Here is a 24,931-nt window from a genome sequence, read left to right on the forward strand (position 1 = left end):
ACACACACACACACACACACGCACACACTCCGGACACCTAGTTAACATTTGGGACAAGCGGGTAAGCACCTTATATTTAGCATTTGTACGTGTTTGGAGAAATACGGGCTTTACTGGTGAGAGTCCAGGACAAACGTGTGTGTGTGTGTGGGGGGGGTAGACCTAAGACTCTCTTAAATACTAAAGTAAAAGTCAGACTCGATCAAAAATAATACGATAGTCTTGATCTAAGGCGAACACACACACACACACACACACACACACACACACACACACACACACACACACACACACACACACACACACACACACACACACACACAATACAAATAGGTGATATAAAGCCTTTACCTGTGGACGCTCTGTGTGAACACAGCAGGACTTAATGGTCAAAGTGTGTGTGTAACTTGGTGATTAGATAGTGTTATTATCTCCCTTTAGTCTCCGCCAGTAGTAGTAACTAAACAATACCTGATGATATAGTGACAGAAGAGACCGAAGAGAACAGATCTACAAATCAACAGTCAGTGCGTCGCGTCTCAATACACGTTTGTTAGTAGATCTACCATATGAGACAAAAACAAACCCGCGTTCCCACACGGACATATTATGGGAGTGCATAGCTCTGTGCACTCCGTTGATATGTCCGTGTGGGAACGTGGATGGGATTTGGAGTTCCGCACACAGAACAAGTCTGTTGTTGTTGTTTCTGTTTTTCCTTTTTTATCCTCGTGTGAACGTCTTGAGTAAATTACATTATGAGATGAATTAATAATACATATATAATAGTGTTTACAGTAACACTGGTATCAATGGTATCACATGTCGAACTTTCTACTGGTTTTGATGGAAAGAGACCATTTATCAGGGAAACAGAAGATTGTTTTCATCATAGACTGTAATAATCTCCGGGGTGATTCTGCCCTCTAGTGGCTGAATTCATTACTGCACCAACTTATACGGGTTCATGTGTTGAGTTGTTTTAGGTCATAATAATAATAAACATATTGTGTTTATTGTTCTATTTACGTTACTGACTGTTAACATGTGGTTGAAACCATGGGGCTACGTGTTTTGGGGATATTTTAATACATTCATTTAATAATAATATATTATTATTATTATATATATATAAAATATATAAAACATATATTTTACAGTAATGCATCCATGGTTTCACATCATCTGCTGCAGGCGTTTCATAAACTATTTTTAAATTATTATTGTACAGCTGAGAAATGTGTTGATCTTCAGAACGCTGTGTGACCCATTTCAACAAGTGAATGAATTAATGTCCCAGACAGAACCTTGGGTTCAGGACAGGCCTGACTCAGTAGCTGGTGCTGCTTCCTGCCTTGATCATCATTTGGAAGACATTTACAACGACTGTGACAGACAAACACCAGAAGGTGTTTATATAGATAGAACATCATTTGTACAATAATGTTAGGCTAAACAACAGCACCTACATGTAGCTTTATTTTGCTAAGAACCTTTTCTAAGTAGAAATCATCCATAAGGGATTTGTTTATGAATAAACACATGTAATAAGTGGTGTTCAGGTGTGGGAATGTAAACCTCTATATAGACTTGTTCTTAGTTCATCTTATGACCTAAAACTGCTGCCACAGAGTTAAAAGCACAGAATCTTGTAGATTGTAGAATGTCATTGTATGTTGTAATGTTATCATCTACCTTCAGTGGAGAAAGGAACCAGGAGCCTCAGACCATCATTCCTCGTCCATCAGACTTACAGTACCAGGCTTTCAGACCAGTAACGTTCTCCTGGCATCCATGGAACACAGATAGAACAAACATGAGAACGTTCTCATTCTACTGCTCTGTCACCAACATGTGGAATGACCTGACACCATCCATTATAGGATGTTTAACACAGGGTTCTTTCAAAATGTGCCTGAAAAAACATCTATCAGGAGACCACAAGGAGAGGAAAATGTCATTTTCTCATCTCTTTTGTACATAATATTAGTGTTTTGTATGTGTTGATGACATGTATTATTGTGTTATTTTTTTATGCTAAGTTTACGAATTGAATACATAGGACCACAATGGAAACAAGTCCCCAGGACTTTTTTATGTTATCCTTTTAGCTTTAAAGTCTTACTGTACCACGTACTGTTTACATTTCTGACTAATAAAGTATTAAATCAATCAATAGGTCTGTCAGACTGTTTCACTGCTACAGAGTCCAATGTTACTGAGCTTTAAAGGGCAAGACCACTTTGGTAGAGGTTTGGGTTGTGTAGTTACCTTGCCATGATGTAACTCCAAAGGTGGGCAAGAAATAAAAAATAATTGCTCCATTGATTAGAAATTGATAATTCAAAATATGCTCCTCATTGACTGAAAAAAACAAAAACACAAGATCCAACTAGTTATTTTCTGTAACAGAACATTGGCTTTTAATCTTAACAAGATAACACACTGTCTCCAAACATGACTCTGTTTGTAAGAACCCTCTGACTTCTGTGACACAGAAAACACAAATGGAATCAGGGCATGAAAAGTTATTCAAATATTATATTTATTATTATAAATAAATACATAAATAAATAAATAAAAATACAATATAAATGCATACATCCAAATGAAAAGTAAAAGTTTAAATAGGTGTTTTTATGTTGTATATTTTATTTTTGAATTCATACCAAATTATTTGTCATTGTCTTTTCTTGTTTTATATTTCATAGTTGTTTATACTCTGATGTGTTTATCATGTTACAAAAAATCCCAATAAAAAAGTATTAAAAAAAAAGTTTAAATAGGGCTGAAGTGGGTATTGTATGTTTTGTAATAATACTCTAAATCTACAAAGTAACTAAAGTTTTCAAATAATTGCAGTGGAGTAAAAGTACAATATTTGTCTCCGAGGTGTAGTGGAGTAGAAGTAAAAGTATTGAACATTGTAAATACTCAAGTAAAGTAAAGAATACCTCAACATTTTACTTAAGTACAGTACTTGAGTTAATGTACTGCATTACTTTACACCACTGGATAAGCAATGTCATGTGAATGATACAATGTTTTATATGAGATATCACGTGACACCTCAAATTGTTTATTTGAAGAAAAAAAAAGCATGTTCCTGTTCAACAGAATTCTCTCCTGTGTGAATCCACCTGTTGAAATTAAGAGTTGCATTTAGACCAAAATATTTGCCACATCCTACAACCTAAGTGTTTAATTCCCCTGTAACAATCCTTGTGGATGTAATTTGTTCATGTGCTTCTTCAGATTACAATGTAGTGAAAATATTTTCCCACAAACTATACAGGTAAAGTTTTTTTTACGTGTATGAGTTCTCATGTGTTGTTTCAGATTACTCATGGAACCAATGACTTTACCACACTCAGTACAGGTAAAGAGTTTTTCACCTGTATGAAACTTCATGTGTGTGTTCAAAGTATACATTGAAACAAAGCCTTTGCTACAAACTGTACAACTAAAGGGTTTTCCACCTGTATGAGTAATCATGTGTTGTTTCAGATTACTCTTGTTTTTAAACACTTTTACACACTCTGTACAAGCAAAGGCTTTTTCACCTGTATGAGTATTCGTGTGGAAATTCAGATGATGCAAGCGCCTAAACGCTTTGCCACACTCAGTACAAGTAAAGGGTTTTTCACCTGTATGAGTCGTCATGTGTCGTTTCAGATCACACATGTGACCAAAGACTTTTACACACTCTGTACAAGCAAAGGGTTTTTCATGTTTATGATTCCTCATGTGTCGTTTCAGATTACCCTCATAAACAAAGACTTTACCACACTCTGTACACCTCCAGCTTTTCTTCCCTGTGTGAGTCCTCATGGATGGAGTTTGCTTTGATGATTTCAGCTCTGAGTTCAGTTTGTTTAAAGCTGACTGACCTTCCCTGGTCTCCTCCCAGTCATCACTGTCTTCAGTGTCAGATTCAGAACAGTGTGAAGAGAGGAGCTGGTCACTAGTTGGTTGTGATGCTCCACAGTACTCTATATCAGCTTGTGTTTTCATGTGTTCAGTTGAGGTGCTGGCTAGAGGCTCTGTGTCTCTGTTTTCTTCATCATCTTCACTTTTCACTGCTAGTAATGTCAACGTTGAGCCAGCAGCCTCCTCTGGTCTTTGAAGTAGCTCCTCTTCCTGTTCCTCTTTAATCTGTGGAGGTTCTGGTTCCTCCTGGACCAGACTGGAGTTCCTCTCCTCTTGTTCAGGGGAAACCTCCTCTTTACACACAGGGAGGTGCGGGAACTCTAGACAAATGATCAAATTAGAGTTAAAGGCATAGTGTGTAACTTTGCCCTGTGTTTACATAACAATACATTTGGTACCATTCATTTAATTTCCCTCTATACTAGAAGTCAGTGTTTTCATTTTGGTAGACAGGGAGGTTTTTATGGGGGCTTCCAAAACAATCATCATCTTCTGTTTAAAGTCCGCTTTCCAGGCTCCGCTGGGTTGGACTGGGTTCTCGCTATGGCTTTCTTCCACCGGGAACGGTCCATGGCCATCTCGTGATTGATGCCGAGTGCTTTCATGTCAGCTGACACGATTAACTGCCAGGTCTTCTTAGGCCGACCACTGGGTCTTGTCCCCTCCAAGTTGATCGACATTACTTTATTCACCCAATCATTCTCCTCCTTCCTTACAACGAGTCCGTACCATGGCAGTCTGCCTCTCCTCACCACATCCACTATGGCCTCCACTCCCATCTTCTGTCTCAGCTCTGCACTGGTCTTTCTCTCCCTCAGTGATACACCGCACATCCATCTGATCATCCTCATCTCTGCTCTGTTCAGCTTCTCTTCATGCTCCACCCTCAGGGCCCATGTCTCACTTCCATATGTCATGCCACTTCTGACACAGGCTGAGTACACTTGCCCTTTCATCTTCAGGGATGGGGCCTTGGATGTTAGGAAGGGCATAAGTTCCCTGAACTTCTTCCATCCACTTCTCACCCTTGTGGTCACCGCTAGGTCCACCCCCCCATCAGCGTTAAGCATGTCTCCCAGGTAGCAGAAACTGTCCACCACCTCATACGTCTCCCCGTCTACTACAAGCCCCTCTTGCTCGTCTACATCTACCTGTGTGACATCTCCCCTGCACCGCTTGCACTGGAATGTTTCGCTGGCCACTTGCAGGCTACCTTTTACTCCACTGCATCTCCTGTGGACCCATTTTTGGCAGTCCTTGCACTGGAGAGAGTTAGCTTGGACTCCCTTCCCACATAGACTCCACATGGCCATGGCCAGCACCACCAATCATCACCTTCATCCCTTTCACTTCCAAGCATGTCCTCCAGGCTGCTAGCCTCTTTGCTAGGTCTTCCCTTGAGTGAGCCATCAGTACCAGGTCATCCGCATAGAGCAGCTCCCATGGTAGTCCACCCCTCACTTCCCTCGATACCACATCCATCACAATAGCGAACAGTAATGGCCTGAGTACTGATCCCTGATGCACACCCACCCTTACTTCGAACTGTACAGTGAGAAATGTGTGAGAAAGTCATCTACCTGTATATTCCATTTGGTCAGCCTCCTGAAGTAGCTCCTCCTGCTGTTCCTCTTTAATCTGTGGAGGTTCTAGTTTCACCTGGACCAGACTGGGACTCCTCTCCTGATGTTCACGGGACACCTCCTCTTTACACACAGGAAGGAGTGAGAGACCTAGGAGAGAGGAGGTAACATCAGTATGTTTTATGATTGAGTCACACTTATAAAAAAGGGTTGTGGACAAAGTATGAATGGTGTAGCAGTAACGGATCTACTAATCCAAACAGCACAAACCAATGCTTCCAATATCTAGTTTATTGAGAAACCTGGAAACACATTTAGACTCCACTGCTTTAAGTCAAATAGTGACTTAGGTAATTGGCTAAACTGACATCTCTGTTCAGTAAAACCGTGATCTTATTATTAAAGGGCCTTTTCCATTGCACTTCATGTTCAGATCATGGTTAATATTGACATGCACACGGTTTCGCTCTGGTTGGCTAACCGTGCTCAGCTTAACCATGCTCAGTCAAACCCATCCAATAGGAGGGCTTAATGACGTATATATTCAATGATTGGTTTTAGGCTCTGCGATGGGAAAGCACTCTGAGAGTCAACACAAAATGCATGTGTGAATATTTACTACTAGTAGTCTAGAATATATCTGTATATTATACAGATATATTTATGTTGTACGCCAATAACCGATAGACACTCATGTCTTATGTATAAATCAGGATAAAATATAAAACAGCTGAAGTAAAAAATGTTAACTTTTGACTTAAATGCACTCAAGTCAAAAGTAGTTTAAATGCTACTTTTGACTTGAGTGCAGATTTGCTTTGGATGTACTTGTCCACACGCTTGACAAAGCTTAAGTGTGTGTGTGTGTGTGTGTGTGTGTGTGTGTGTGTGTGTGTGTGTGTGTGTGTGTGTGTGTGTGTGTGTGTGTGTGTGTGTGTGTGTGGTCACTCACAGCCTGCCTCAGTCTCAGTGTAGTTGTCCTCCAGGGTGAAGATGGGAGGCATGCAGCCATCAGTCCTCCAGGGGGCAGCAGAGCTCAGGGAGGAATGCATGTGGCACTGAGGGGACATGATGTGACTGGACACACAGCCATCACTGTTGGACATCTGCTTCACACACACAAGCACACGCACACTGGGACAAGTTAAAAAAAACCTGTTTATATAAGTCAGACACAAGTCCAAAGTCCCAGCACATTGTTCGTGGAATCAAAATGTATACAAATATCTTTAAAAAATAACGGATGTACAAGCTTGTAGATCTGCTATTTTCAAATGGCTGAATGGGCTGAAGTGGTTAATGTATGTTTTGTAACAATAATCAAAATAATTGAAACTAAAGTTTTCAACTACTTGTAGTGGAGTAAAAGTAAAAATGTTGACTCTGAGATGTAGTGGAGTAGAAGTAAAGGTACTGCAAATTGGAAATACAGTAAAGTAAAACATAGCCTTGGTCCAGAGCGTCAGTGAGTTCTCTAACGCTCTGTCATGCAGCCGCTCGGCTCTGCTTATATACAAGGAATCCAGTCCTGCGAGGCTCCAACTGTAGTAAAAAATAAACAAAATTACTTCGTTACTCACCAAAACAAAGACTGTTTTGGGTTGTTGAACGTCTATTCTCCAGGGTGGGAAGCCTCTCAGCACCCCACCTTCTCTGTAGAATACACTTTATGGGCAGAAAATACAATATTTCCGCGAGGACGGAAACTATTTTTCTTACTCCACTGCGCCCCCTACAGATCTGGTCAACATAAATTACCATTGACCAGATCTGTAGGGGGCGCAGTGGAATAAATAAAACAATTACCGTGTCGCAGACATTTTATTTTCTGCCCATAAAGTGTATTATAAAGAGAAGGTGGGGTGCTGAGAGGCTTCCCACCTCCGAGAATAGACTTTCAACAACACAAAACAGCCTTTGTTTCGGTGAGTAACGAAGTGATTTTGTTTATTTTTACTACAGTAGGAGCCCTCGCAGGACAGTGGAATTCCTTGTCTATGAGCAGAGCACAGCGCCTGGCAGAGCCTTAGAGAGAACTCACTGACACTGACGCTCTGGACCAGGGCTATATAAAACATAATACAGTACTTGAGTAAATGTACTTAGTGACTTTACCTGTGGACGCTCTGTGTGAAGTGAACACAGCAGGACTTAATGGTCAAACTGTTTGTGTAACTTTGTCTTGGTGATTAGATAGTGTTATTATCTCCCTTTAGTCTCCACCAGTAGTAACTAAACAATACCTGATGATATAGTGACGGAAAGGCCGAAGAGAACAGATCTACAAATCAACAGTCAGTGCGTCGCGTCGCAAAACACGTTTGTTTGTAGATCTACCATATGAGACACAAACAAACCCGCTGTTACCTATTTCCCTCTGTAGCTCCAAACCGTGGTTGGGAGCGTCTGGAAACGTGGCTCGTTTAACGTGGTAACCTTTATAGAATTACTCCATACAACTTGTTGGTAGAGAACGGGTATCATTTATTACTGACGGTCAGGCAGGAACATACAGGTTATACTTTTCAATGGATGCTTCTCTCTTTGTTATCTTTTCTGTTACAATATATTTCTCCCGGTACTCACTCGCGCCATATCACTTCCGCACCGGCACAACAACAGTGCGTCAACGTCATCACGTTTCACTCCCAGGCCCCACCCCCTTAAAGGCACAGGCCTGGCATATAAGACCGCGTTCCCACACGGACATGTTATGGGAGTGCATAGCTCTGTGCACTCCGTTAATGTGTCCGTGTGGGAACGCGGATGGGATTTGGAGTTCTGCACACAAAACAAGTCTGATGTTGTTTTTCCTTTTTTATCCTTGATTGATTGATGTACTTTATTTAGTAAGACATGAGAATAACAGTACATGGAAGTACAAATTCACAATACAAGGTCTACTAAACTGGAAGACTCATTAAGCACTGAGCTTGTTTAAGATGAGATCCCCATGCACACAAATCATGATGACATATAAGAGACAGACAGATATACACACTACTATACAGAACGTCATACAATCAGCTTACAGGTTACTGGTATGAAGAGTGAAAACTATGTACAAGAGAAGAAAGAGAAAGGGGGGGGGGGGGGGGGGGGGTAGGTTAAGACTTGTTTGTCCTTGTTTGTCTTGACTTGAAAAGAAAATCTATTACATTATGAGATGAATTAATAATACATATATAATAGTGTTTACAGCAACACTGGTATCAATGGTATCACAAGTCCAACTTTCTACTGGTTTTGATGGAAAGAGACAATTTATCAGGGAAACAAGATTGTTTTCTTCAAACTGTAATAATCTCCGGGGTGTTTCTACCCTCTAGTGGCTGAATTCATTACTGCACCAAGTTATAGTTATTTGTTATGGAGACTGTTAAAAAGTGGTTTGTGGTTCTTTTAACACATTCCTGATTAAAAATATATACATTTTAGTAGTAATGCATGGTTTCACATCATCTGCTACACGCGTTTCATAGACTCTTTATTATTACTGTACAGCTGAGAAATGTGTTGATCTTCAGAACGCTGTGTGACCCATTTCAAAGTGAATGTCCAAGACAGAACCTTTGGGTTCAGGACGGGCCTGACTCAGTAGCTTGAGCTGGTGCTGTTTCCTGCCTTGTTCATAATTTGTAAGACATTGACAATGACTGTGACCAGTGATGGAAGATGTTTTACTTAAGTAAAAGTATCAACACTGCAATGCAGATATGCTCTGTTACAAGTAGAAGTATTCAAAATGTACTTGAGTAAAAGTACAAAAGTATCAGCACTAAAGAATAAAAGGTAAAAGTACTTATTGTGCAGAATGTCCCCATTTCACAAGTTCAATATCTATTAAAAAAATATTTTTGAAAATAGCAGATCTACAAGCTCACAATGTGTTCATATAATGGTAGGCCTAGTCGAGTAAAAGTTCAATATTTTCCTCTGAGATGTAGTGGAGTAGAAGTAAAAGTATTGAAAAGTGTAAATACTTTGTAAAGTAAAAAAGAAACAAAATAGCCCAAAATTGTACTTAAGTATGGTACTTGAGTACATGTACTTTACACCACTGACTGTGACAGGAAGGTGTTCATATAGAAAACAATTTGTACAATAATGATGGGCTAAACAGCACCTACATGGAGCTTTATTTAGCTAAGAACCTTTGCTAAAAAGAAATAATCCATAAGGGAGTTGTTTATGCAAAAAACACATGTAATAAGTAGTGTCCAGGTGTGGGAATGAAAACAGTACATACAATACAATACAATCAGTCAAAGTCTGACATTTGGCACATTTGTTTTACTTATATTTATTGGGAGTTAGATCAGATATAACAGAGGAAGATAGCAGTTGTTTCCGGAAGTCTTATAGAATAACTCTAATACAGCATTTTCATAATTGTCTAAATGTCAATTCTCTTGACCCCTACTCAAAAATAATACATTGTTATGGTTATATAACATGAACTATCAAACGATTATATGATTAAGTAATAGCATGTGGATGCTTAAAGAATGTCCATGACAAAACGAATATAATAATTTGATTCAATATTGGATGATTCAGACAGATTTATATATGAATAGATTATTATCTATATTATCATAACATGAACCAGGTCAGGCCCTTTAGACTCACTCATAATGTGAGTTAGATTTAGATATTTAGGGAATTATTTCTTATTTTTTGGGGCTGGAACATCCATCAGTCATAATGGCATACAGTAGGTCTCATTCCTCTTTTCCTTGAACCTGCTGAAAGCCAGAAAGCCATAAGGCAGCATTTGGCCGTTAGACTCAAAAGGTTGATTCTATGCGCCTCTTTTATTGGTTATTTGGTTCAGTAAAGGGGCATTTTTTGTAGGAGCTAAATGAGGATTATTTGTGCACTGGATTGTATTATGGATGGAGGCACCTCATTGGCACCTTATTGGTGGGTGGCCTCCGGTGATTATAAATGTGGCTCTCACCTGCTCACCTAGATTAGTTGGTTTGGGTGACCAAGTTAGGTAGGGTGTAATCTGAGTTCCCAGAAGTTTTCGCCAGCTCTGTAGGGTGAGCTGGGAGAGCTATATTTTTGTTGACCGCATTTTAGTATTTTGTTATTGCTCACTGTTTAAATTATTCGATTTCTTGACACATATTTATTACATTATTTCTTCATTGTAAATTGTAATAATTGGTGCACTGAACTTGAAAGTAAAGCATTTTAAACTTTCGATTGGAATTGAATCTTTTAATGCGCGTCATACAGTTATAATTTCTCCCAGGCTTAGCCTGCCGGCTGATCTTTTTTTTTTTGGGGGGGGATTACAGCCGCAGCAATACATTCTTCTCAACCTTTTGCGACATAATTCATTCTTATCAAAAGTGTCAGAGAAAGCCTGGCATACCCTTATGTTATTAATGCATATTGCCCCTCCACCTCTCCTCATCTGACTTCTTTCTCTGTTCAGATCAGCAATACAGGTCCAGCCATTATCATTTTGGTCAATATCAGTCACACACCACTTTGAATGATCTACAGTGTCTGGGAAGGACTGAGAATCAGGTAGCTTAACATCTTTAACACTTTTTACCATTATTTCAGCCGTGAAATTACATGGCAAGGGTTTGCGCATCTTGCCCCAGGTCTTGACATACAGTGTCCGTTTCAGGGAGTTCACAAGTAGACCAGAGTAAAGATCTGTAATGCATGGGGAAAAATGAAACACATTGTTTTTAACAGAAACACTAAATTGTTGTGCTGCAAAAGTATAAATCTGAGGTTAATGACATGTGTTTCTTTCTATTGTTGTTTCAGTCACATTACTATCTTGTGAAACATTTGAATAGGGTTTTCACAGTAGCACTATTGAAAGATTGCTGTGTATACAGTGGTGTGTTCTACCGTGTTACACAGCTGTATACATAGTTTACAGTGCAGAATTTTTGGGGGAAAAGTGTATACAGTGTACTAACCATTTCATCCATTGAAAACGCGCAATAGTGTATACCCACAACCATGCGCATGTCGTGCAGGGAATGATTATCGTATACTGTACCTCTGGGGTAAAAAACTAGAACACACCACTGTGTGTATATAATTATCAACATAACACAACCTAACCCTTATGGATTCATCCAGTACACTTTTTCATATGGATAAGACCTGATACACATCCTGACATGTAAGAATATAAACATTTACCATCACCATATCTTGTGTATTTTGCAACACTTAAGAACTTAATGTTATTGCGTGTAGTTAGAGTCTGTTCTTGGTGCCAGGGTTTACTCTTAGGGTAGCAGATTCCCTGTGTAACACACTGAAGGTCAGAAGGAAAGTCCACAGGAATATGGAAGTCGTAAGGATAGGGATGGATGTACTTGAGCTGGGAACCTTGAAAATGCAAAAAGAAGCATAGTTTTAATTGTAACTTAACTTGCTTTGACCAGGTCACATTGAAATTGTGCCATAAAATTCAGGTGCTGCAGACTAATTCTCAATCAATCAATTAAAACTATGTACCTATATTAGTATTTTACTTAATTTTACTTAATTCATAATGATAAGACATAAGAGTCCCACTACTAACTAGCCAATTAAAATGATCCTGATTCCTGTCCTTCCTGCTTATGTGGTGTACCGGAACTAACAGCATGCACATTCACTGGTGAAAGCAATGTTAGATTAATACCACAATATAATGTATAAATGTGAAACATAACCCTGAACCCCCAAATTAAGAGAGTCTTATTCAACCCAGTTCGAGTTGTCTTAACTCAGTCTTTATCCCCTTTTACAGAGTTTGGATCACGGATGATACACACACATGTATTCCTGTCACTGCTGACCCCTACTGGTTGGTCTTAGGGATGGTATTGTGCACATCTCTGATACATGTGACGTCGCCTGCTGCTTCTTGTTCATTTAGGACAGAGAGGATGTAACACATGCAAAGGAGCATAGTTCCACACCTCTCCTGAAGTGGTGGTGCCCTGACCAACCTGTAGGAGTCACTAGTACAATGACAGTAAATTCACTGTAAGGGTAGGTACACCTACTACAGCATCTAATTCAATTCACTGTATATGTGTACAGCAGGTAGACTTACCTATCTTTTCAAATTCTGCGTATGAGTAGGTCATGCAGATGAACGTTTGAGCATTTTGGGTTCCGGAATCTGGCCAGAAATTGTTTTTATTTGTCGGCACACCTGGAAACCTTGGTGTGCTATGTGAAAGCCAAACTCCAGTGTTTTTGTCCAACATCACAATCCCTTAATGAAGAAAAACAAAACAAGAAAATATGTAAAGAAGGAATTGCAAATAATACATTAACTTCCCAACTACATTGTAATACACCTGTCTTAACACATTTTGAATTACAATTTGATGTTATGTATTATTTCCTAATAAATCTATTAAAGTGCCAAAATTGCATTAATGGTCAGTTTGCAAGTCAATATGCACAGGATAATGTACTGTTCGCCGAATTTAATTCAATATTCTGTCACTGCATTGCCTATTTCTCACCTCAAATGTTTTCAAAATAATTGTCCGGAGACTATGTTTTCACCCCTGTGCATCCGTCCATGTGTCTGCAGATATTTCTCCAAACCACACGCAATTCGGTACACATGATCTCTGTAGTCATGTGATCAAGACAGGTCATATTACATCCTGACATCCTGGCTAAGATTGGCTTACAAACTTTTCTTGAAAAAGATATCTTGATCTCAATGGGATTTTTTTTATCTGTATAACTCACAGTAGGCCAAGTAAGAACTGGCATCATGGTGGTGCTACTGTACAACAGCCCACTTAACGTTTTGGCCAATAACCTTTGAACCGTAGCTTGTACAATACAATAATCATTTTGAAATAATCTAGTTCTTTAGTCAAGTGTACAGTTTAGCTGTAAAATGACTTGTTCACATGGCTGCCATGTTAGATATGGCCAAAACCAAGCCCTGCTTTTTTGCCAGTGCTTGACATCAGTACTCCATGACCTTCAGTAGCTCCCATGCAGTCAAATAAGAATGTATTTTAATTACTACTGACCTCCCATACAAGGCCCCCCAACAACCTAGCTCCCTCCTACCTTAGTTTTATTAAAAGTATTCCTCTGCCCCATACTACATAAATGCATCATCACATTTTCTTACTCCAATTGGCCAAAGGAGGGCACTATAGCACTAGATTCAAAATGCAAACTTTGAACAGACATACATCATGCCCCGTTTGGCCTACAGCCATGAAACTTGCTTACACATGTACCTTGACATTATAATAATACTAATTATTATTTTAAAAAAAGCCACTTTGAGTAGTTTGGAACAACGCACAAAACCAAACACAATCTATGGACCATTAAAAAACCCAGTGGAAGAGAAGTTTGTATGTGAAAAGAAATGAAGCCTTCATGGGCCAATGAATAATTCAGAGGGCGTGGTTTCATAAAAATGTGAATACTCACTTACAGAGCAATCAATCTTTATACACATACATTACAGACATCTAGATGAAGTACAACAATTAGCAAAGTTCTGTATTGATGACTGAATTTTTAACACTAGTTTGCAATCTGCCATTAAATTCAAAATAATGAGCTATACTTGCCTGTTTCCAATGCTCATCTATTAATTGCATGGGTTTCTTTCTCTCAAATTCAGTCTATTCTGTTTCTATGGCTTATTGGCCATATTGCATTTTGAATATTGCATACATATTGTATGTTGCTTGACCCCTGTTATTGCTGCTTGCCAGCTATATATTTGTATTTATTTGCCTTATTAAACAGGTTTTGTTTTGTGTAAAGCTTGATCAGCATCTACAGTATAATATAGATATATGTATAAGTCTGCTGTATTACTAAATCAATCAATCACATTACTGATTTTTTTTTACCCACCTTTACTATGGCCACGTGATTGGGCGACATTGATCTGTGTTGGTGGTTGATCATTGTAGAGGATGTATCCAAAGCCCTGTGGTTGATCATTGAAGAGGATGTATCCAAAGCCCTATGACAACACAACACAACAATGATCATTATCCTGTAGACATTGTTTGTGGTATGATAAAGAAATTTTATACACTCGCCTTTTTGATGACGTAGTCAAAAAGAGGCTTCAGTGTGTTAGCCAGGATGCCAGAATCGCTGTTGATTGGCATCGTGCCAACCACCCACCCATTGGATTCCTGATCCATGTACAGGTACTGCAAACCTTCATACTTGTGATCCGTTTGTTTGGGTAACTTGTATAATATATACCTAATGATTCAGACAAAGACAATATATATCCATGTCATTAGTTTGGAAAGAAGTCCATCAGCACTATTCATGTCAGTAAGTTGTTTGTTGTTTTTTGGGGCCCATGAAAATATACTGGATGACATAATATATTTGACCCCCATATAGCCTTAGACCCATTAGTCATTATAACAAGTCACTGCTTTATGATAGCCCTAAAATCATTGATGAATGTATAGACAGAACTTAAAATGTATACCCACCAGTCCACTTCCTTATTTTCCTCATTTCTGCATGTAACAGCAGGTTGAGAATCACACCAGTGAAAGAGCAGTAGGCCTGCAACGGCCAAGACAAACTGCCACATACTGTAAACAGTTCTCCGTTCTCTGAAAAAGTCATATATCAAATTACATTTTAAGAACAAATTGGCAACTGGATTTTATGTGAAACATTTTCATAACTGTGGGTCTGTTCATTGAATGTTTGCTGTTGTTGGCTGTGAGACGACCAAAAATACTTTGCATCAGCTTCCAAAATGTGTTTATTTGTTAGAATCCCCATTAAATGTGCCATAAAGCACAACTAGTCTTCCTGGGGTCCAGGTAGATAATAATGAGTAGTGGGTATAGGGTTGTCACTATAGTAGAATAAAAAAACGAGCGGGGGCACGGTGGCGCAGTCGGTAGCGCTGTCGCCTCACAGCTAGAAGGTCCTGGGTTCGATTCCCGCCAGGGACGCTGTGGGCGCTGGGGGCGTGTTCTCTCCTCCACGTCATCGGCGCCCATACCCTAGGTGGGGTTGGTGAAAGGGCCTACTCTGTGTGGAGTTTGCATGTTCTCCCCGTGTCTCCTAGGGTAGTTAATACCCTCACAAAAACATGTAGTAATCCTGGTCACTATACTGCCTCCCCCTGGTCAGCCGGGGCGCCTGATGGAGGAGAAGGGAACTGGTTGGAATAACGTGTTCCTTCCACGCGCTATGTCCAACCAGGGAAACTCCCCCCTGTCGGGTGATAAGAAGCGGCCTGCTTGCTCCTCATGCATTGAAGGAGGCATGAGCTTCAGCTTGGGCTCTCCCTAGGCTGGCAGAGGGTAGGTAGTGCCCAGGATTACATAGGCAATTGGCACTGGGTGAAAAAATGTGGGTTACAAAATCGTGGGATAAAAATTATAAGAAAAAAAAAAAAAAAAAAAGAATAAAAAAACGAAAAAAACCTAGACAATATTGTTCATGAAGAAACAGTGCTGTGTTGGTAGCCAGTATGTTGGTAGTGTAGAGGGACATGGGTCAGTTCAAATGGACATAATACAAAAAGTATAAATACAGTAGCTTAGATAATTACATCTTACATTCAGCAGATTTGTGTGAACATGTGTATGTATAGAATATATCTGTCTAATCAATTGTGGCCATAGTGAGTTTACGAAAATGTGAAATGTACATTTTTATAATTTTATGATTCCATTCAAACTAATGGGGTTATTTTGGAGAAGTTAAATATCTCAGGCCGAACGTTGGAACAAAATGCTAAAAGTATGAAGGACTAGGTGCCAAAAAAAAAGGATCGTAATAAAGAATTAATAGCGTGGATACAATTAGTAGCACTTCATAATAGCAATCTGGTATAAAACATTTATAAGCATTTATAAGCAGTTTATAGACTATTAACAAACTGTTAACATTTGTAAATGATTATTAAATCATTTTAACTATGGTTAAAACATTTATAAGCTATTAGTAAGTCGTAAATTATTCATTCATTTGTATACATTTGTAAATGATTACTAAATTATTAAATTATATAATATTTATAACCTATGTATAACAACATTGTAGACCATGTGGTATACATTGAGTTTATTCATGGCTTATTGATGATTTCTTAAACATGTATTAAGACATGATACATCAGGTGCCTTTGTTGTAACCCAAGTAATTAACAAACCATGTATAAGTTGTTATTACATATTTTGTAAATGTACAAATCAAACATAAAACACGATCTGCAGATCATTCTTTCCGCACAATCAATTTTACTTGTAGATAATTGGTGAAAGGTATACCTCAATGTTTGTTCATGTTTAACATATTCTTTGTAAAACATTCCTAAAAGAGCTATAAATCATTGGTAGGTGTGTGCGATAATCTAAAGTGAAGACAATTCCTTATTTACAACTATCTGTTAATGTGGACTTTTTACGATAGGTAATTCAACGACAGTCAAGATCTGGCTTTCATGAGTGCAGACACAAAGAAATTACTATAATTATCTTTCATGTACGATGATCTATAAGAAATTTGAAAAAAAGCTATAAATCACTGGCAGAATTTTGTTTTAATAAAGATTATTATTGTTATCATTATTATTATTATTATTATTATTAAATAAAAAATAATAATAGTCATCTCATTATTAGTTTAAATGTCATATGACTGTGTGGACTGTTCCCAAGGAAGAGTTGTTACATTTTACAGTTTGATAAAAAAGTGACAGAAGTAGCAAGTATACAGTAATAAAACATTTTATGTCAAAAGATGGATCCCAAATCGTGTAAATGTTTTACTAATTAAACATAAAAATAATGATGAATAGTATTCACTTTAGATTATGGTGCACAATAACATCTGCAAGTGATTTATAGTTGTTTTATATGAATGTCTAATTTGTGAAACATGAAATAATAATGAATAGTCTTCAGTTTAATTATCTCAGAAAAACACAAAATAACATCTGCAAATTATTTATATTTATAAATATATTATTTGTATATTGTTTTATAAACACACAATAACATCTGCTCATGTAAGTGCAGGTACTGTAAGTAAAAAGTCCACATTAAATGACAGTTGTAAATAAGGAATTGTCTTCAATGACATCTACCAATGATTTCTAGATCTTTTAGTATTGTTTTACAAAGAATATGTTAAACATGAACAAACATGGATGTGGAAAGAATGATCTGGAGATCATTTTTTAATGTTCAATTTGTACAAATATTTAATAAAAACATACATGGTTTGTTAATGCCTCGGGCTACAGCAAAGATTTAACACATGATTTATCATGTCTTAAATGTTTACAAATATTTGATAACCATGGTTATACATTATTTAATAATCATTTACAAATGTTAACAATTTGTTCATGAATAGTTCATCGTCTACAAGCTGCAATGCAAATATCACCACATCAATTCATTAAAATCAACCTACAGTCAATTATACTGTATTAAAATCCTGCAACAATCAACATAGTTTGAAAAACTGGAGAACAAATTCTTTGCGTTTACATGGACCCTAATATGAGGGGGGGGGGGGGGGGGGTGAGGGGGGATAAACCTTTTGATATTCAGATAGATGTAAATACTTATTCTCATCGATTCTCTCTGGTTTATTGGTTTCTGGTTTGAAAACTGACAGAAAAAAAGCAGGCAGAATTATTTTGTGCCAAATGTGAAAAGCAATGTTCAGATCATATGCTTTGAGGCGCGTAAACAAGGATACTTTTATTTAGCGTCCATGTAAACAGTTAAGTTCTGAATGAAGAAATATAACGCAGAGTGACTGTTCTCCATGTATTAGGATACATACATTTAGCCAAATATTTCATGTTTAAGTTGCATCTTAATACAGAAACCAGTTTTATGAACATTATTTTCGTAAAAATCGAATGAAATTGAAAATGATCAAATATCTCACTTACTTTCGTTCAGTGAACTACTGGATGTGTTGTTCTCAGCTTCCACCACCACCAATAGTTGTAATATGCCATGGTTTGTTTTGTACTCTCTGTTCAAGTGATCCGACATCCTCCTTGAGAGGTGTGATCTCACAAGCAACTCTGGTAACACCCACTTGTAACTCGTTCATGAGCCTTTTATCTTAGATAAGATCTGATAATAATGGGGTTATGCTTATGGACATCACTCACTCTAGAGAAGTAGTTTGACAGGTATCTGGGCGCTGATCCTCTGAGTATCTTAAAGACCATTGAGAGATGGTCACCTACTTGTAACTCGATCATAAGCCATTTATCTTAAATAAGATCTTATATTATATATCTTAGATCAGATCTTATAATATTATGTATTTTAGATAATATCTTACAATATTAATATTACATCCTAGATAAACTCTGCAGATAAACTCTGAATAAAACCTGAATGTCTATTACATTGCATGTAGAGATGGCCAAAGATACACCAAAAATGTATCTAGACAAAGAGCAAAAATACCATGGTGTAAAGTAGATTTACTCAAGCACAGTACTTCCATACATCCGTACAATCATGTCAGGGTACTTTTACTTTACTTGAAGCTTCTGCTCAACACAGTTATACTTAGTTACATTGAACATTTTGATTATTAATAATCAATCAAATTAATAATATACAAATCTTCAACATTTTCAAATGTGAACATACGGCCCGGTGACCATCTCAATCCGGCCCACCAAGTCATAACTGACCCCCCCCCCCCCCCCCCCAAAACAAAAGTTTAACAATCTACATTTTAAAAGGCTGCCATATGTGACGGGTTCTGAGACAAATTAATTTAACTTCAATTAATATTAATTCATATTTGCCATTTGAGTACATACCTGCATTCCTCCATCCGTATGTACTCAAATGTTTTATGTTTATAATGTAACAGTGAAACAGTCTGCCGTGAGTCCATATATAATTTTAATTATCAATAATTGTAGACAAATATATATATGATATAGGATTTTACTTTTGCTACTTGTAAGTGATGCTAATGCTTTTGTACTTTGACTTAAGTAATATTTTGATTGCTTATTTTTGCAACAAAGTATTTTTTCCACTGTGGTATTACTTTTACTCAAAGTAAGACCACTACTCAAATATGCTACCTTTATAGCATTTTGATTAGGCTTACAGACATAAATAGAGACCACTCAGAAATGTGTTTCCATTGTTCCATCTGTGGAGTTATATTTATTTATTTATTTTTGTGGGGAGGGGGTAGGGAGTTTGTATAGGTGTTGGTAATCGTGTTAATTTAATAAAAATATCATGCCATTTAAAAAAAAAGATATCTATAACACAGTCCTGGCAGCCCTGGCATCAAAGTATTGTGACACTGCATTCCTTGAAATGCTGACATGCTGTTCATTAATCTCTGAACAAGTACGTTTCTGTTTTGACACTCAAATATCTTTTTACATTGTTCCATTGTTCCATACCTTAGACTCTGTGTCTGTCTGATGACCTATTGTCCTGTAACTGTTGGCCCAAACAGCGTGTTAGTGCATGTGAGTTTATGTTCTGTTTGTCACAAATAGTTTAGCTGGTAGAACATCTCCTTCTGTCCTCAAGTCCTTTGAAAAGCAACCTCTATAATAATAACCATGTTTTTTAATACATGTATTTTGTGCTAAAAAATATGGAGTAAGATGGTAAGCCATGGTATACTGCCAACAATACATATTTATTGACAGCTTCAAATATGCTACCTCTACAGCATTTAGGTTATAGTTCATGTACATATACAGACCACTCAGCAATGGCTCTAATATCTTCCTCAGGCAGCAGTGAAGGCTGTTATACTGACCTGTTGTAATTGTTGGGGATATTAAACTGTGATGTAACCTTCCTCTTCTAGCCCAGATTTGAACTTTTTGAAAAACTATTTAACCATTGAGTAGTATTGTATAAGTTACATACTCTACCATACAGATTGGACAAAATTACATTGTATTCATTAAAAACTGACATAGTGCCTCTTTAAGTTAATACAAATGAAACTTTTAATACGATATTATATATTTTGTGTAATGTTCATAAAAAGTATCTTGGGGTAACATGCACCCAACACCCAATCAAAGGTTGACAAAATAAATTGCTAGGCCTATGGAAAAATAGCAGAGAAAATAGTAATAATATCTGATGGGGTTAGCAGCCTTTAAAGTAGCCCACTGCTCATCTTGTTCACTTCACAACACACAGAGCCCTGGGTCTCTGATGGTCTTTTCAAATAGGGTTGATTCACGCAGGGGCATAATTTGTGGGGTCTCATGTGATGGCAATTTCCACCCCTTTGTGTTCACATGCAACCTCAATTTCATATTTATATATTTTTTGCAAATTAATCTGATTTTAATTTTAGATACAGGTGCAATCCACACCCATCCATCTACACGTGACTTTATAGACATATTACTTGTCTGCGACCATACATTCATTAACCACTTTCAATCTGGTGTCCCTATTTTGGGCATATCATTCTAGGAGAGCATTTAAAAAATGGATTGTTCTCAGTTTCCACCACCTGCACTATTAATTTTAATAGGTCATGGTTTGTTTCATTCACATTGTTGGGTAAAGCACCACCAGAACTCGAAACTTAGCATTTAAATCTTCATCCTTGTTCCTCACACTGAAAGGTATTACATTTTCATCCTTGTTCCTCACACTGAAAGGTATTATATTTTCATCCTTGTTCCTCATACTGAAAGGTATCTTTTGTGCAGATTAAAAAGAAAAGCCCTCATCTGATTCTTCCTCATACTGCAAGTAATTCATCTTTTGTGCAGATGAAAAAAAAATATCTGCAATGTTCCCATGGATAAGTTCCTGTTATTATGTCCTACTACTCTGTTACATTGCACAATAGGTGGATATGTAGTGATGGGCAAAATACCGTACATCAAAATGTATCTCGTTACAAAATACAAATACTCCAAAATACATGTATTTTGTATTTTCAAAATACAATATGTAGAGAAAGATGGGAATGCCAACAATACGTATTTATTGACACCCTCAAATATGCTACAGCAAAAAGAGCATTTTGATCAGGTTTACAGACATGGCTGTGTAGCCTACATACAGACCGCTCAGCAGTGGCTCTAATCTTTTCCTCAGGCAGCAGTGAAGAAGGCTGTTGTGCTGACCTGTTGTAATTTTTGGGGATATTACAACTCATGTGTAACGCCCGGGAATTGAACCCGGGTCCCCAGAGTGGAAAGCCAACATCTTAACCCACAGGCACAACACCAGAGAGAGCGCCTCTGATCTGGTACCCAGCACATTTAACACAAACATGGGCAAAAATATATTCTACTACTCTGCCACCAAAATGTGGAATGCCCTGACACCATCCATTAAAAGGATGTGAATCACTGGTCTATCTATCAGAAAATGACCTCTTCAAATGAGGGGACATTCTCCGCCACGTTTTTCCTTCTTTTCTCCTCTGTAAATATAGCTATGTGTAAGTTGATGACATGTATTAATGTGTTAATATTCTAAGCTCTGTTAATGAATTGAATACATAGGACCACAATGGAAGTCCCCAGGACCTTTTTATGTTTTGTGTCCTTTTAGTGTTTTACTTCTGTGCGGTCACTAGTCTAAAGGGGAATCACCCCTTTAGGAAGATATTCGAATTTTGGTCATCAGGCTCTGAGCCACTACTGCTACACTCACCCTCCTTTTGACCTCCTCTTCCTCCTCCATCTTATCCACAAGCCTAAAGGGGAATTCTAAGTGGGATGAGTAACATACATTCATTTACCACTTTCAACCTGCTGTGCCTATTTTTGTTAAATGATATCAAAAATAGCAGTTCTACAAGCTCACAACGTCTTGAGCTTGTAGAACTGCGGAGGAGCTAAAAGTGGGTTTTGAAGAAAATTCTAAATGGTGGAAAATCTATCCTGACGCAAATGGGCGTGGCCCTAAGGAATCTAGGGGAAAAAAAAAATATTTTACGACCATCAAGAGTTATAGGCCAAAACGTAAAGGGGGCTTTTATAGCGCCACCATGAGGCCGACTGGTGTAATTCTTTTTTTGATAATTTCAGACTAGATTATGAACCTCCCCTCCAAATCTTGTAACTCTAGTCCTTACGGTTTTTGAGAAAAAATACTTGAATGGGAGTTTTTTCATTTTCCCATTTAAGTGGATGGGGAAATTTAATGCACTAATTATAAATCAATATCAATTAAACTATGTAACCAATCTCTTAGCAAAATGATAGCACACGATTCCTGGTGAGAGCGGTCATTTTGACATATGGTACTACATTGGGAAAAATAAACTGTGGGAGGAGTAGCGTGCCAAAATAAAGATGATTTTTTTTCACTAGAACAATAGTCTGGTTGCCCTGTTAGGGCAACCAGACTAATTACAAAATACCAGTCCTAATGTTTTAATACATGTATTTTGTGCTACAAAATATGGAGTAAGATGGTAAGCCACTGTATACTACCAACAATACGTATTTATTGACAGCTTCAAATATGCTACCTCAACAGCATTTGGATTAGGTTCATGTACATACAGACCACTCAGCAGTGGCTCTAATCTCTTCCTCAGGCAGCAGTGAAGAAGGCTGTTATACTGACCTGTTGTAATTGTTGGGGATATTAAACTCATGTATTCCCCACTTAATATATGTGTAAGGCATTCTTTGCACTTTGCATTAATTTCCTATTATTCCCATTTTATCAACAGGCCATTTATTCACGTTAACATGAATGAATATCTACTGGCTTATAGAACTAAGAGTCTGCTGGCTTTTTATAACTAAGATATGCATTTGACCTATCAACTTACTTATGACAATAAGCAGAATAAATACATATTTTGTGTCATTTGAAAATAATCTTTACAGAAGCATCTTGGAGTGTTTGGGGCAAACATGCATATAACCCACCCAATCAAAAGCATAAATATCAGATGGGGATAGGGTTAGGGTTAACAGCCTTTAAAGTAGCCCACTGCTCATCTTGTTCACTTCACACAACACACAGAACCCTGGATCTCTAATGGTCTTTTCAAACGGGGGCGATTTACATGTAGGGTCCCAGGGGATGGCAATTACCATCCCCTAGTTTCTCAAGTAACACAAGTTGTTGTTTAGACAAGTTTTCTTGTCCACAACCATACATTCATTAACCACTTTCAACCTGTTGTCCCTATTTTGGTCATCCATGGAAACCCTTGATCCACAGCTTGGGGGTCCAAGCTGTGGATCAGAAAACCCCCCTACAGGAATTTGTACCGCCCAAGGAAATTAGATTGATGCTTTACAAATCTGTTAACATTCTCCGTGAATGAAGCGAGTGTTGTGATTGTTAAAAAATCGGGGGAAATAAGTAGCCTACAACGGAAGTTCCGCCCATATAGACACTCTCTGCTTCAGGTCGTGACCAGGCTTTTCTCTTCGCAGATGAGTAAGGCTGGGAACGATGTTCTCAGTGGCTTTAGCGCACATGATATCCAAACACAACAGGCTCATGAACTTCAAATGGCAGGCTATTCATTACCACATAATTAATTAAACGTGACTGAATTAAATATGCTAAATACTGTAATTAAAATATTGAGTTATACATGCAGGATACAACATATAATTAATTATATATTTCAGTATAATGCTTAGTTAATTTTCTAAACTCGAGCACGTCAAACATATTAAGGTGCAGCAACAAAAATAACTAGAAAATATAACAGGCCAATGTGAAAAGGGTGGCATTTCTTCCTCCGCCAAGTGGGAATGTGCATGTGAAAATGTCGCAGGCTGTGTTCATGATTTGAGGCATTTTGTTCAAAACGGACCAATCCTGCAAACTTTGGAAGCCAACCTTAACCAATGGGGATGGAATCTGGAAAATCGGACAGATCCGGGTTGATTACATGACTATAGAGATACTGTGTACAGATTTGCATAACATTTGGATCAAATCTGTAGGAGTAAAATAAAAAAATGGGTTTTGCACAAATCGGCCTCCTGGTGGCGCTATAACAGGCCCATGTGAAAAAATTGGGGCAGAGGTTCTGAATTGGCATCGAGGGAGTGTGTGTGCCGGGTGTCGCAGCGACCTGGCCAATGGTGCCGGAGATTAGCTGCTAACGGACGGACAGGACACACGGACGGACGGACCGGGTGCAAAACAAACTCTCTCGCCATGCATTTCAGCCTGGCGGAGACAATAAAGAAAAACATGTAAAGGAGAGACCAAAATAAACACATCGTCATATATTGATTGAATACTTAATCAGACAGAAATACATACACCAGCAGGTAACTAGCCTGGAAAACAGACGAATATGCCAGTGCAAATCCGCCCCTTGGAAATGCAGGTTCCACAGAGATTCCAGATATTAGTCTGGCTATGCCAGGCTAGCATGCAGGTACAGTAAGTACATGAGAC

The 24,931-nt window shown here is 38.0% G+C and overlaps 2 protein-coding genes across 2 annotated transcripts in view; both read right to left on the reverse strand.

Moving 5' to 3' along the window:
• Nucleotides 1-2,614: 2,614 nt before the first annotated feature.
• Nucleotides 2,615-24,931, reverse strand: part of LOC311038165 (uncharacterized protein) — a 55,776-nt gene continuing 33,459 nt past the window's right edge. Inside the window, exons 5-7 of the mRNA XM_084047534.1 lie at nt 6,466-6,619; nt 5,511-5,663; nt 2,615-3,140 (exon numbers count right to left, since the gene is read on the reverse strand). Of these exons, the coding sequence (XP_083903660.1) occupies nt 3,004-3,140; nt 5,511-5,663; nt 6,466-6,619 (444 nt within the window). The 3' untranslated portion in view covers nt 2,615-3,003. The remainder of the gene's footprint in view (nt 3,141-5,510; nt 5,664-6,465; nt 6,620-24,931) is intronic.
• On the reverse strand, nt 9,037-18,508 carry LOC311037222 (deoxyribonuclease-2-alpha-like; the record flags this gene model as incomplete). Its single annotated transcript, XM_084046342.1, has 8 exons — nt 18,451-18,508; nt 15,008-15,133; nt 14,588-14,765; nt 14,403-14,478; nt 12,604-12,768; nt 11,697-11,888; nt 10,835-11,192; nt 9,037-9,133 (listed from the first exon to the last, which is right to left on the reverse strand). The coding sequence occupies exons 2-8, from the start codon at nt 15,109-15,111 to the stop codon at nt 9,037-9,039; spliced, it is 1,170 nt and encodes a 389-aa protein (XP_083902468.1). The 5' UTR covers nt 15,112-15,133; nt 18,451-18,508.

The sequence above is a fragment of the Gymnoscopelus microlampas genome, assembly GCF_963454915.1.
Source record: "Gymnoscopelus microlampas genome assembly, chromosome: 21".
NCBI lineage: Eukaryota > Metazoa > Chordata > Actinopteri > Myctophiformes > Myctophidae > Gymnoscopelus > Gymnoscopelus microlampas.